The following is a 14328-nucleotide window of genomic DNA, read 5'->3' as shown; positions in this document are numbered from 1 at the left end:
AGCTATAATTAAAAAAAAAAAAATGTGGTTGATGCAATGAGTAGTGCCTTTGTCATAATTCACAATGAGTCCACTCTACTGTTGGGTTAGGTTCAATCATCAGTCAGCTTCAAGGGCAATCGCTTCTAATTAACAGGCCTTTTGAACTCTTCCAGGGAATATGGTTCAGACCTCTAAGGTACAGTAACAACAGCAACACAACTCTTAAGGTTGTCTGTCCCTTATGGTGGCTTTTGCCAAAACGTGAGGCAGAGGCTTCCTTCAGTAAAATTAAACTGAGTACTGCAGTTTTGTTTTGTGCCACGTGTCCCTTTGTAGCCATCCAAGCTCACTAATCACCTTCCTTGGCTTTGATAATTTTGCATATGTGTCCATGCACAGAGAATAAGAAAACCTATGACAGCTGTCCAAAAGAGACCATCTCTTTTCAGTGATTTAATGAGATATTAGGACTTCACATTAGAAGTACTGTTTGGAATTAGGTCAAATCTGACCCTCCTTGTGGAATTATCTAAAGCCTTGATTTGGGTGGCAACATCAAGGTGTTTTGAATTAGAGGGAGAATATTTGGGGCTGAAAAAAGGTTGAAAGAGTAAACAAGGCTTATGCCTTTTACTTGAGGGTAGTTTTTTTCAGATTTGTGGTGTACTCAGGCCCAAGCTAGCTGAGCCTCCTTTTATATAGACAAACTTATTTCTTTGAAGAAACAAAGATCTCCACCACCACCAGTTTCTCCTCCTAGCTGTAAGAACGTGCAGTATCGCTGATAACCTCGCTAAACCCAAAGGGATGACATCACCGCTGCTCTTTGATATGCAGATACGGGGAGTGGGATTGCTATTCTTATCCCGCTGGTTTAGCATTTAGCCTATGGAAAACACAAACAGGTTCTCCACGTTTTCCCCAGCTCGTCATCCCTCTCGGGGCTGCCTTGCACGGTGGTGGCGGACAGGCCGCGGTCCTCAGCAGATCCCACTGCCGAGACACGCCGGGCGGCCGGATCCTGCCCAGGAGCATCGCACGCTCAGGTGTACGCATGTATGCAAAATATTCCAGAGCTCTTTTCATCTGAGCCATTAATTGCGAGCTGGCTTCTGCGGGAGTTATTTCACAGGCGTCGGGGTTTAATGGTGGCCACGCGGCTGGGTTTCCTTTGAGTCACTTCAGCCCCAAGATGGCCATTTCCGCGCAGGGGAAACATTGCTCACGTTTTGCCTGCAGAACCAAGGAAGTAGGACTTCCCTGGCCACGAGGCTGACGGGGGTGATGTCCTCAGCACCCACAGGGCACAACACAGCCTCGCACCCCACAGGACCTGCGCCGTGCCTCATGTTGCTCCCCATAGGGGCAAGGTGGTGGTTCAGGGCCACCAGTAATGACCAGGAGCAAAAAAATAAAAGCAAAACGCACACCAAGAATATATGAAAATATAAAAATATATGAAAAGATATTTAAAAATAAATAAATAATGTATTTATTATATTATAGGGACCAATCACCCTGCAGTGATCGGTCCCTACGGAATGCCCTACGGCGCCCACGAAGCGCCGAGGCGGGACTCGAACCCGCGAGCCCCCGAGCAGCGCCTCACAGCCCACCCTGGGCGCTGAGCCACGCGTGCGCCGGGAGGGGCCGGGCGGGCGGTGCCAACGCGCCTGCGCAGTGGCCGCCGCCGCCGCTGGGGCCGGAGCGGGGAGCGGCGCCCCCTCCCCCAGCCGCGCCATGGGTGACGCGCTGCGGAGGGCGGAGTCGGGCACTCAGGTGAGCCCCCCCTCCCTCCCCCCCCTTAGTGCCCCCCGCCTCAGGCCGCCGCCCGCCGCCATTTCCCTCAGGGCGGGCGGGCGGTGTGGACGCGCCCGGGCTTCGCTCGCCGTCCGGCCCCTCGTTGTGCCCGGGCGCTGTGTAAACGAGTTGTCTGTCCCCAGAGGGGTGCGGGGAAGGGCAGGGTACGCCCCGCTGGCCGCCCTGCCCCCGTGCTTGGCGGTGTGGGAGGGAAGGGGAAGCCGCAGAGCCGCGCCCCGCCGCCCTGTGAAGCGCCTCAGGGCGAGGGAGGCGGAGAGGGGGTGACACGGGGGGTGCCGAGGGTTGGATCCACCGGGAGAAGCTCCTGTCACGGTGGCGGTGGATGTAGCGAGGAGGAAGAGCTGTGGAAAGAAATGAGGAAGATTTGGTTTAAATACAGCGTGCAAAGTGGAGTTGCTTTCGTGTTCTTCAGGGAAAAAGGAGTTGGGTTCGGGGGTTTGTTGGTTTTCCCTTCCCTTAAATGTTACTTGTTACTTACACTTCCAATCAGCAAGTTAATTAGGTAATGTGTGTTATGGTATCGTGATACACTAAGTACAAAAGCATAGAAACACGTATGACAGTATTTATTTCTTGTTGAAGCACTCTCCTTTTTTTAAGGCACAAGTTCTTAAGTTCTTTTGGCACACAAAACACAGCTGCCCAGTATCAGCAACTATACACAAAAATATACAAAATAGCAACAAAAATATACACAAATTAAGGACATGTCTTCCATTTGTGTCTAAGTGGTTATATGTATTTGTCCACATGAGCAGCACCAGCTGGGGGTTCATGTGGCAGAACGACCAGTGGTGGAACAGATGAGCAGACCTGAACTGGGGAGAATTGACAGCCAAGGCATTGAGAAAGAGTAAGGAAAGTGGTCAAGAAAAATGCTTAAAGCCCTTGAAACAGAACTTCATTTAAAGCAAACTTCCTCAAATAGCCTCATGCAGAATATCTGACTTTAGTGAGGGTTAGGCTGAGACCGCAGTCTGATAATTTTATTCTTCAATTTAATTAATGCAACAAATTAGAACTTCTTGCAAGACACCTTTGGTATCTCACAATAAAATGATAAATTGCTAGCATACATCTTCATGCCCAAAGTTTACAGAAGCTCAGTTAGAGTGGTTGTGGTGGTTGAAAATTAAATTTTGTCTCATGCTTGAGATGTGTTTGTGTTTATAAATAGCCTGTAGGTTAGCTCATGGCCTCTAGCAGAGCTAGAGTATTTAATTTGAATTTCTTTAACATTTTAATTAAGTAATATCTCTGACAAGACCTACGTGTATGCTTATATTTATGCATAACTTCATTGAATCCAATATAGTATAAGCATTACAATATATTAGTCAATGGGACAGCCCATATGCATATTTCTTTATTAAAAAGATTGAATTGATAAGCCATAAAAGACATTGCTGAAATACTTCAGTCTTGTCAGCCTTGTTGTCATTAATGAAATTTAACCCAGCTGTTGCCCAGCTCATGCTGGATAGCTTGTTTCCTACCACACGTACCTGTGCGCAGCTTCTTTTTTGTATAATTGCATTTCTCAAGGACGCATATGACTGAAGACCTACCACTAGCATGTTGCTGAAAGATTATGTTTTCTACAAAAGAAGATGAAAACATTGTAAAGGAAGAAACGAGCATCTACAGTTGAATTATAGAATCAGATGTCTCTAATACACTATTTGAAATTGTAGGCTTATTTTTTCCTGGCTTTTTCCATTGCACTGTTTTATCCAGAAGTACCATGTCCACAACACAGCATGAGACGCCCGACTCCAACCATCGAGATTACTCTTTAATTGCCATAGATTTTTTCCCTCCTCCCCCATAGTAGACAGTGTAAGAAGGCAACATAGAAATGCCCTCCCTGGAGCCGAGCCAAGGCAGCTTCTGCTGGTTTGGGAGGACCCATATTGTCACTGCCTTCACTGTCTGCAGAGGTGAGGGATTCCTGTCTGGTGCCTCATCTCGGTGCAGCTTCGCTGCCATCACTTCTGTTGTGGTGTGGACAAACCTTTGTGAGATCTGAAGGAAAATTGTTCGCTGTTTCTGCCAGAAACCCCATTGCTCACAGCGTGACACTAATGAGGCAAGTGCCTTTGGAGATTCTGCTTCAGAACTCGGAAGTAAATACAAGTTTGATAAAAACACAGGTGCACTATCATCAGCAAATTACCATAAATTACCTACATGAGCACTGCTCAGAGTAAGCACCTGTAGTTATTTAAAATGAACGTAAAAACTCATCATTTAAACAAGCACAGATTCATATTTAAACGATAGAGATCGATCTATTGTGTGTTTCCAAAGCTGGAGCGGTAATCTTAAAGAGGTAATAGTCTAAGAGGAAAGTGCTCTTAGTTTCCAGAAAAGAAAGGGGAAAAAAAAAAAAAAAAAACAGTGGGGAATGTATTTGTTAATGTAGGAATGAATTCGGGAGCAGGAGGCAGCAGCACCATGTTTTGACCATCCTGTGGGGCCTCGTGTCCCAGCCCAGTGGTGCTTCCTTTTGCTGGGAATTGAAGGGCATCAGAAAGCAGCAGCCTGTGGTGGTTTTCCTGTTTCTCTCGACTTCCAGCACCAGATGAGGGGGGCGAAATTCCCGGCCTTTCTCCAGGAGGGGAAGTTTCTCCTCCCCACAGCCCAGGGCTGCGTGCGTAGGGTCTGCAGCAGTGCGGTTGGTAGTGGCAAGCGCTTACTTTATGTGCCCTGAGAGGCATTGGTGTGTTCTCGTGGATGTAAATCCATCCGGATTTTTACTTCGGTCAGGTCACGGGAACCTGCTGGTTCCCAAAACACTCCAGAGTTCTCCAGGTTTGCTTTGTGTGCTGCACAAACGTGTGAAACGTAGCAGGAGGGTCTGCAGATCCCGAGCGAGGTCAGTTTGAGTGTTTTATGGCCCTTCAGTGAACATGTCAGAAAACTCTCCTGAAAATGTGTGAACAGGCAAACAAAGGCAAACACATTGACATTTTGTTAATGGAAGGGAATGTTAAAATGTCAATGAAAATGTCACACTTAAATTCCCATCATGACCACTTCAAGTAAATTCAGGGCCATTTAATGGGGCTTTATTCTGCCATTAAAGGCAAACACATGCACAACTGTTTAAACAACTTTTGAGACAATTCAGAGTAAATGCTCCTCATCGATATGGCAGGGAGGAAAGTAAGATAAGGCAGCGTGTGTTTAGAGGTTTGTGCCCACTGCTCCTTTCATGACTGCCTTTAAGGAAGATGCAGTAAAAGCAAACGGGATTTTTTCGTTTTGCTTAATTCTTTAAATGGCAGCTGGTTGTCTTGGAGAATAAAATTTTCAGCACCAGGATGGATGCTGTGAGCGTCCTGGTAGTGTCCTTTCCTGCGTGTGTTAATGTACATGTGGAATAACAGCTCTTGCACAGGGTGAAGTGCTAATTGTGTGCCAAAACTGCAAATAGTACGAGTGAGGTGGTCCATGAGAGTCCTGCATACTTTTCCAATGCAATGTACATGCTTTTACTGATAAATATGCAGAGAGGCTGACTCAGGAGACTCATGATGGGTAATGCTCTGCCTCTCAACCTCGTGGCCTTGTGGAGGTGTGGGTTATTATGGATGCTCTGCTATCCCTTTGTTGTATCAAATGGCAGCACTGCTCTGTACCAGAGGCAATCCCTCTTGCTAGTTTACCTGCGCAGCTTTTTCTGTTGTTGTTTGTTTTGTTTTTTTTTATATTCCTCCTAGTGTATATCCACTCCTTATCACCACTGAATCTGTGTGTTAATTATTTGTAAGGATGGAAACTTCTGCTCCTGTACCCAAAGACTGTGCCTATGCGTTTATAAAAATGTTTTCAAATCAAACCAATCTTTTGACAGGACTGTCGTTGAAAACTCCTGGTTCTTGGAGTCCTTTAAATGTGATTCCCAAGACCCATTATTTTGAGCTGACAGCATGTCTCTTCTATCCTTTTTTAAAAGCTACTCGCACGCCTTGAGGGCAGAAGTTCTCTGAAAAATCTTGAACCTTGTCTGTTTGCTGAAGAAGGATCTCCCGTTCATGGTAAAAATGTATCTTTATCCTATTTATGCAAAAATGTCATTGTGAAAGTTTTCTCAGAGAGAAGCATTCAAATAGATCTTTTTACCTTGGATTCAGAATTGTAACTCTTAATGTGATTTTAGGCAAACCAGATAAAGTGAAATAATGCAAAGTCATCCTCCTGAGCATTATTCTGCTTTAAAATGTTTTATGGGTTTTAAAGCACAGGTGTAGGTGAGTAAATACCAAGCACGTTGGTTACCATAGAGTTTTGCAGATATTTGTTCTACATTGTCACTTACCTTTTTTTTTTTTTTTTTAATTTTAATCAGTGGTCTAATTTTAATCAGTGGTCTTTTTGACACCTGTACAAGTTTAAGGTAGAGTCTTGTAGCAAGAAGTTTTAAAATCAAGATTGCATGTTGTAATGAAAGAAATACTGAGCTAAATAGAAATAAACGGAATTAGTAATTTCTTGATTATCCAGGAATTCTGCCTGTTTTTGCAGATTATGTGAAATTTCATGGATTCTACAATGGAAAAGACTACTCCGATTATGCAAAACTAGAAATACGTAATAAAAAAAGGCATATGGATGGCAAACTGAAAGGCTCATGCTGTGAGATACCACAGTTATTGAATTTATATATATGTATATATACATGTATGAATGAATGAATGGGCTTCATATGAAAAGTATGTGGCTGCAGTGGTTATCAGCATACTTGTCTGCAATTTGAATTCCCACAAATTATAGAAGGTTCAGAAGAAATGGCAGAAAAAGCAATAAAAAGGATCAAGATAATTGGATGAGAGATGATGCGTAGTCTACAAATGCAGTCTCTGGGAGACCATTCACGTACTATTTTGCAGCACTTGGGAGTACATTAAGGGTTTAGCAATATATGATGCCTGCCCCTAGAAGTTTCAAATGTGATATAACAAAGATAAAGGGCAGAGAAATACTGGTAAGTCACTGCGAATGGAGTGGAGTATGGAAGATTATTTAAACACTCTCAGTTCTGAATTGCCACAAGAAGAATTAAGAACCAGTAGTGAAACTGGTGTAGGCTTCAAAAGGCTCCTGGAGTTGTAACGTGTCTGTGTTGTTGTTGTTTTGTTTAAGAAGAAATATTTTTATTTTGAAAGAAATGCAGCTATAGGAAATGCTGATATTTCAGCCTATTTTTAAGTACTTTACATACAAGTAACAAATGTTTGAGACTGAACTGGGCCTGCTCTGGTTGAACAGCCTCCAAGCAGCCTTCCTGGGATTCAGTAATTGCCCTTGGTGTTGCAGTCAACAGGGTTAAATAACTCCATTCCCAAAATTATCAACTTTGATTTTAAAGCTGTGTAGGTTGTTCACGTCTAACAATTCTTCCAGAACCTCAGCTCTGAGATGGCTGGAAACTTTCTAGTTTCATCACTGGTTTCTCCCCGTGCCAACACATACATTGAGCTTGGGAAGTACTTCTGTTTTTCTTCTGCTTTTAACAAATGGCATCAATTATTATCTGTATTGGTCATGCTTCTTGGCTGACACTAATGGAGTTGCATAAAGTTAGCAGAGATCTTTATATATATATAAATGGCCTTCACCTTTTATTTCATTTTTGCTTTGTCTTTTAATATCACAGTATATATATTTATGTGAGTCCATGTGTTATTTTGATGTGTGTTCTCGTTATTCAGTCCTAAATCCCTGTTGAAGATCTACCTCTCCATTTGTCATGAACTTGGCATTTAGTAGGTCATTAGGGACTACTGGAACACATTGCCCACAAAGAAATGGTATGATTAAAGCTACGTGGTGACCTACATTTTTTCTTTTTCCCGATGGTATTTGTAACAAAGCTACGTATATATAAAGTTCCAATAAACCATATAAAGGTTACATCATCATTAAGTGTTCATAACATGAATGTCAGAATACTACAGAATGGGAACAGTTAATATAGGTAGTGCTGTGATTCTGATCGTGATGGAACTGTGTATTTAAGAAGACATAAGTGTATTAATTACATACCATTTGAGCTCTTCTGGAATGGAGGAAAAGTGACATGAGCATTAAGTAAGCTTCCGCTATTGCCAGACGTATTTCTCCTGTGGCCCTGATGCAAAGTTGTGGGTATCCATATGTAAAACTCTGATGTTCAGCAGCAGTGTGACATCCAAAATGAATTTTCAATAAATATTAAGCCTTTCTACCCCACTTACAGATGGTACAAATATCAATGACCGTTTCTGTACAATATTATAAATCAGTAGCCCAGTAACTTCAAGGTATTTGATGGTATGAAACCTGTAAAGCTAGTGCTGAGTATTCTAATTGTCTGCTTCTAACTCCAGTGTAAGAAAACAGTTTTACCAACATTCACTAATCTAACGATTACAGGAAATTTTTAAGACTAATGTAGTTGAAACAATAACATGGAAAAGATGACCAGAACTGAGCACAATGTTTTAGTTAAAAATATATTAGTGTTATATGAATATTGAAGTTTATGCAACGTTGCATAGCAGTGGACCATTGTGCTCTGTAGTCTGCCTGTAGTGGGCCAGCTCCAGTTTGTCTCTAGTTCAAGCTGCTACGAGCCAAGCGATGTGTTGGGTTACTCCTTAAAACATACTTTTTGAATTTGGCAGTGCTGAATTTCCTATGAAATCACTCTGATAATCTATCTTGATACGTTAAAACCTTCACAGCCTTAAGTTATTAACCCAATTAGTTTGTCTTCTCCGCCTTTTGCCAAGCTAATGGGACATTAATCTGCTGGTAGATGAACTGGTAATGCTGGGCAACACCAATTCTAATAAAAAAAAATCCCATTAACTTTCTTCCATGTTTAAGTGTCTATCCCTACTCGGCCTCCCAGACTGTTTCCATCCCTTGACAGTATCTCTTTACTAATCCTCCTCTCAAACTGTTTTGACATTAATGGATGATGCTGGTACTGATCACTTAGTTTCTTCCATGACCTAACATGAGAGATAGTGTCAGTGGCTTTTTGAAAACACTGCTGGCCACACTTCCTCCTCTGCTGTGTCACTGTTTGTCCGCTCTAATCCAGAAGGATGAATTTCCCCTCGTTATCTTACCGTTACAGCCTGGTTGCTAATTTAATGAAACCCTGCGTTTACAGTTGTTGCTATAAATGGCTCCTGTTTTGCCCCAGTTCTTTTTGTGGGCAGTCTCTTCAATAATCGTGAAGGCACAGAAATCCCCTGCTCCCTTGAGGTTTTCTTACAGTCCAAACTTAGTCTTTTTGGAGTGTCAGCACAATGTCCATGTTTTGGTCAAACTGCAACCCGGGTGTGCATCTTTTGGGGCAGTATGCAACAGACTTTGACAGGTGCTTAGCTGTCGTGCTGTTAACATTTATAAGCCACCACAAAAACTCTTAAGAATGATTTTTCATTGAGCTTATATTTTTTACTTAAATAAATGAGTTAGTTCTGCCAATAAAGGTCCCTCCAATGTTGTTCTGTGCATCGCAGGTCTCTTACGTGATGTGCTATAGGAGGTTAGACAGAGCTCCTGATAAAACATCTTCAAATGGATAGAGTCAAGCACTTCACAGAATCATCATAATACCAACTAGTAAGTCAGATCTACCCGCTGCTGCTTCTGAAAAGGCACAGAGTTACTGTGTTTTCTTTAAACAAGGTATTTTGCAGTGAAGGTAGGTCTAGCAATCCATGTTGGATAGTGGCCCAGTCCAGTCATTGATCTGGATTCAGCAATGCCACTCAGGGTGGCAGAAGCCTTGTACCAAAACCTGGGGCAGGCAGAACATACAGTTTGTTCTTTAATGAGAAATGCCTCAGAACAAATGCCTTTGTTCTAAAATATTTCAGTGGACTTGAAGTAGGAGGGCCTACCCAGCGTATTTGGAGGGATTTCTCCCAAGCTGGTGTCCTGTTGTCACAGGTTTGCTATGTCACCAGCGCAATGGATGTAACAACACAGAGCATCAGCTGGCTGCAAGTGGTGGAGCTGGATATTGCGACTTCTCAACGGGAAGAGAAAGTGAAGATCTGTGTCATAGGACGTGTAGTCACCTTTCATCTCAAAAGTGGGGAGAGCCATTCAGAACAGATAAATGAAGGTTTGGGAGGCAATCAAGCTTCTTACATAAGTTTCAAAGTATCAGGATTTCAGGAAACTGGCGTTGCAGTTTTGGAGGAGCAGGGAACTTGAATACAGAGAGGCAGGCAGGCTGAGTGCCACTGAAGTGGGCGAATTGTCACATCAGGGGTAAATTCCTTACAACACTTGCAATAGGTGAGGAGCCTACTTCTTCCCCGCCACACACTGCCCCTTGTCCCAAGCTGCGTGTTGACATTTGCATGTGCAAACGAGGGCATCCTCTGTGAGCTGAGTTTACCCTGCTAACTCAGGCAGGCACAAACACGTTCAGGTAAGGTTGCAATTAGTTCTCTACTCTTGCATCCTACTATGGAAAGCTGTTAGCCTACTGGCACTTGCCAAGGCCATAAAAAGCCATGACCTTCCTATGGCTATAGTTGTGTGTTCTCCTTACTGCTTGAATTTACCCTGCTGCCTAAAATCCAGAATATGATAAATAATCCAGTTCTAAATTAGAATTTTGGAAAGGACACCTCATAAATTAACCATTTTTTTTTAGAGTCTTGCTCTGATTTTAAGACATAAGAGGCTTTTGGAAAAGGCTTTAGAGCCCCTTGCATTCCCATTTGAACTGATTTCCTAGTTATGGGTAATGCTTTTTTAATTAACTTGTTAAATTCATGTGATATTTATGTTACTGACACACACAGATCAGGCAGTTAGGTTATGTATGAACAGAGACCTCTGCTTCAGACAGCACTCATTGCCTGGAGTTCAAGCAACCTGCAAGCCCCTTTCTGACAAAAGCAGCAGCTTCTTATTGTGGTCACATAAAAGAAAATGTGGGCTCAGATTCCTGTGGGTATGTTGTGATGTGTGCAGCTACCAAACAAGCACAGAGCAGACATAACGTTGAAGGACAACCTGTGCTGTAAAAATAGATATGCCAATGTGATTTAGACCTCTAACATCAACTTTTTTTTCTTGTCCTTTACTTTTTTTTTCTTAGTTTTATGTACGTAATTTAAATAGGTGGCTTCTTAGCCACTTTTGTGTCGCAGTTTCCTTTTCAATCTTTATCTACCTGTATTGATTAATGAAATCCAGTTGCCAACCCCTTAGTGGTATCATTGTCCTAGATGCTATTGGTAGGCTTTTTTTCAACCGTTGCTGCCTGTTGATTTCCCTCACTTCAGAGGCCTTCCTCGAAAATCAGAATTTCTCTTGGTAGATGCCAACCAGGATTTAAACAATTTTTATGGCTCTCAAAGCTTCCAGAAACGCATTTTCCAATGACTGAAATAGTGAATATTGGTTCCGTAAAAACTGAAATTTGACTCTGAGCTATAAACGGCCTCACGTGACAGCTTGCTTCTTTGTTTTTGAACAGGAGATGTCATTGAATTCCACGGTCCAGAAGGAACAGGAAAAACTGAAATGCTCTACCACCTGGTAGCCCGCTGCATCATTCCAAAGTCAGGAGGAGGACTGGAAGTAGAAGTCATGTTCATTGACACAGACTACCATTTCGATATGCTTCGTCTGGTGACCATTCTTGAGCACAGACTGGTGCAAAGCACGGAAGAAATGATAAAGCAGTGCCTGGGAAGGCTTTTTCTTGTGAACTGCAATAGCAGCACCCAGTTACTTCTCACTCTTTACTCTCTAGAAAACATGTTCTGCACTCACCCCTCTCTCTGCCTTTTGATTGTAGATAGCATATCAGCTTTTTATTGGATAGACAGAAGCAACGGAGGGGAGAGTCTTAACTTGCAGGAGATGAATCTGAAGAAATGTGCAAACTTTCTTGAAAAGCTTGTGAGAGAGCATCACTTAGCCCTGTTTGCAACAACGCAGACAATTATGCAGAAATCTACAAGCTCTGCAGAAAGCTTTTTTCCTTTAAAGCTTCAGCATGAATTTGATACAGACTACAGGCCTTATCTCTGTAAATCATGGCAACAAATGGTAACCCACAGGATATTTTTCTCCAAGCAATTTAATTCTGGCAACAGCAAAGGTTTTACAGTCGTTTCTTGCCACCTCAAAAAAAACAATGTTGTAAAACGTTCATTTAGTGTTGCAGAATGCGGTGTTCAGTTTTAATTTCAGTTCGTTTTTTAAATGCCTAGCAAATCTTGGTGCTTAAGGTCTGGAAAGCTCTAAGTAGCTTTTAGTACCTTTTAAATGAGCTGTTTGTTGCTGGGTGATTACGAATTTTTGTTATCATTTTCTTAAAATTTAGCAAAGGGCAGGAAACCTTAACATTTTTGAATTACTGTTTGCGTTCAGTCCCAACCAGTGAGGAATGTTGGCAATTATTTGTTTGTGCTTAATGCAGGAAGCGATTAAATCAAGAAAATTATAACCAAAGTCATTTAAACCTCCTAGTATCCTTCATTAATGTAACCTTTGTGATACGCAGTCAAATGCGCTGACTTCATTTCTGGGTCTTACTGCTTTTCACTCCTCTTTTCCCAGGGTAGAGACGTAGAAGCCGACTTTTCCATGGGGTAGACTGCAAAAAGGCCAAGTGTTCACTTTTCATACATACTGGTCTTGGTTCATTCCCAGTAGCCTAGGGCATATGAAATGCATTCATAACTCTGCCTGACGAGGAGGATTTGCTTTCGCAGCCTGTTAAATAGCAGTAGTCCCGACCACGGTTCTCCAGCCTCACAGTCTCTCTGCTTATTTTTCATGTGAGACGCCAGGATTGCAGGTGTTTTGACCTTTAGAGGGATCTGGGTTTGAAGAATCTAAAGCTATCACAAAAATGGAAGCCTGTTGCCATAAATGAAGGAAAAACTCAGCTCTGGGTACTTGGGAGTTTGCTCTGCATGCAGCAAGCTGTTTAGTCTTTGAAAATAATGAAGGATGGGCTATGGGTTGGTGTGGGTGGTGGTGGTTTGTGTGTGGTGGTTTTTTTTAAGATGTAGGCGCACACACAAATTTCTTCCCTGCCCTCCTTCATTATTCCCTCCCACTTCTTTCCCTTCCCCCGCTCCCCCTAAGAAATCCAGGAATGCCATGCCTCTGGTCTTCACCAATATGCATTTGCCACATGTAGAACATTTGTGTGCAGGATTTGGCATGCAACGTGTTGCAATTCTGGCAGAGAAGATTCAGAATTTATGGGAAATGCCCTACAGTTCTGGCAAAGGATACCATATTATTTATTAACCTAGAGTGCCCTTTGAAAGCTTCAAAGTGCTTTACAAGAAAGAAAATTGCACACAGTACATTATTTAATACAAAAACTTACATTAGCTTACAAATTTAAATTACTCAAACAAGGGGAAAATATTTCTCACAGCAATATTCGTTCAGTCATGTTGCACAACACGTTTTATAGTTTAGATTGAACAGATTATTAATAAAAATGCATATTTAAGAAGGAGTACCTAGCACAGTATCTTGTTGAGGAAGATGCCTTACCTTTTAATTTCCTGACTTCTGAACCCAGCCTTTCCAAGCTGGATGTATGCCTGAATTCCCTGCAGTATACAAATGGGCTCGGGTGCCCAGGCTTCTGTGTATGGAGCTAGGAGTGTGTGTCCATCCTCTTGTTCATGGAACTGGGCATCCGCATGATTTTTGTTGGATTTTTTCTTTTTTTTTTTTTTTTGCTTGCTTGAAAAATCTGCTGGATTTTTGGGAAGGCTCTGGACAGCTGTGCATCCCTCCAGCCCACCTGGAGCAGGAGCTGTTTCCAGAGGCCTTGGGAGGAGCATCAGAAAAGTCAGTTCTCACTGACAAGTGCTCCCGGCTTCTACTGCTGCATTTTTGGGGAGCTCCTGACCGGAGGTTGCATTCAGACCAGTGTCTGATGGCCAACGATCAAACCTATCCTCCGTGTACTCACCCAATCCATTTTCAACTTACTTATCCCCTTGGACTCCACCACATCTCTTCAAAATTAATTCAGGTTAATTATTCTTTCTGTGGGAAGACTTCCTTTTTTTTTTCCTCATCTCCAACCATTTGATCACTTCATGCCTTCGGTTCTTTTTCTGTGAGACATAATGAGTGGACGTTCCCTTATCAACATCTCCAAAGAGGTGATGGTTTTATTGACTTTGTCATTTCATTTGTGCTTTCTCTTCCATCATGACTGTTACTTATTTCAGAACATAAGTACACAAATACATAAAAAGCAGAACACTTAAACATTCAATCTAGTCTGAAGCAGAGCTAGTTCTTTTTAATATGAGTGAACACTTCCACTGGGAATTATTATACAGACATACCTGCACTTTTGTAAAAAGAAAAAAAAAAAAAAAAAGGAAAAAAAAAAAGGAAGATAAAAATATAACTACAGACCTTTTAAAAGTGAAAATTACATGGCTACATGATTTCTACTTTAAAAACCAACAAACCCCTTTTCTATCAGAGTGCAACTCTGCTGAA

General features: G+C 42.2%; 1 protein-coding gene across 1 annotated transcript; it reads left to right on the top strand.

Moving 5' to 3' along the window:
• Window positions 1-1678: 1678 nt before the first annotated feature.
• Window positions 1679-13495, top strand: XRCC2 (X-ray repair cross complementing 2). Its single transcript, XM_082755276.1, has 3 exons — window positions 1679-1761; window positions 5765-5846; window positions 11309-13495. The coding sequence occupies exons 1-3, from the start codon at window positions 1723-1725 to the stop codon at window positions 12022-12024; spliced, it is 837 nt and encodes a 278-aa protein (XP_082611402.1). The 5' UTR covers window positions 1679-1722; the 3' UTR covers window positions 12025-13495.
• The last annotated feature ends 833 nt before the right edge of the window (window positions 13496-14328 follow it).

Source organism: Aythya marila (genome assembly GCF_965140915.1).
Source record: "Aythya marila genome assembly, chromosome: 2".
In the NCBI taxonomy this organism is placed as follows: Eukaryota; Metazoa; Chordata; class Aves; order Anseriformes; family Anatidae; genus Aythya; species Aythya marila.
The sequence above is the reverse complement of the archived record's forward strand: the minus strand, read 5'-3'. Positions and strand labels throughout refer to the sequence as shown.

Coding starts and splice junctions, on each gene's coding strand:
- XRCC2 (XM_082755276.1), top strand. CDS start 1,723: ATGGGTGACGCGCTGCGGAGGGCGGAGTCGGGCACTCAG. Junction 1,762..5,764: donor GGGCGGAGTCGGGCACTCAG/GTGAGCCCCCCC, acceptor CTTTTTTAAAAG/CTACTCGCACGCCTTGAGGG. Junction 5,847..11,308: donor AGAAGGATCTCCCGTTCATG/GTAAAAATGTAT, acceptor GTTTTTGAACAG/GAGATGTCATTGAATTCCAC.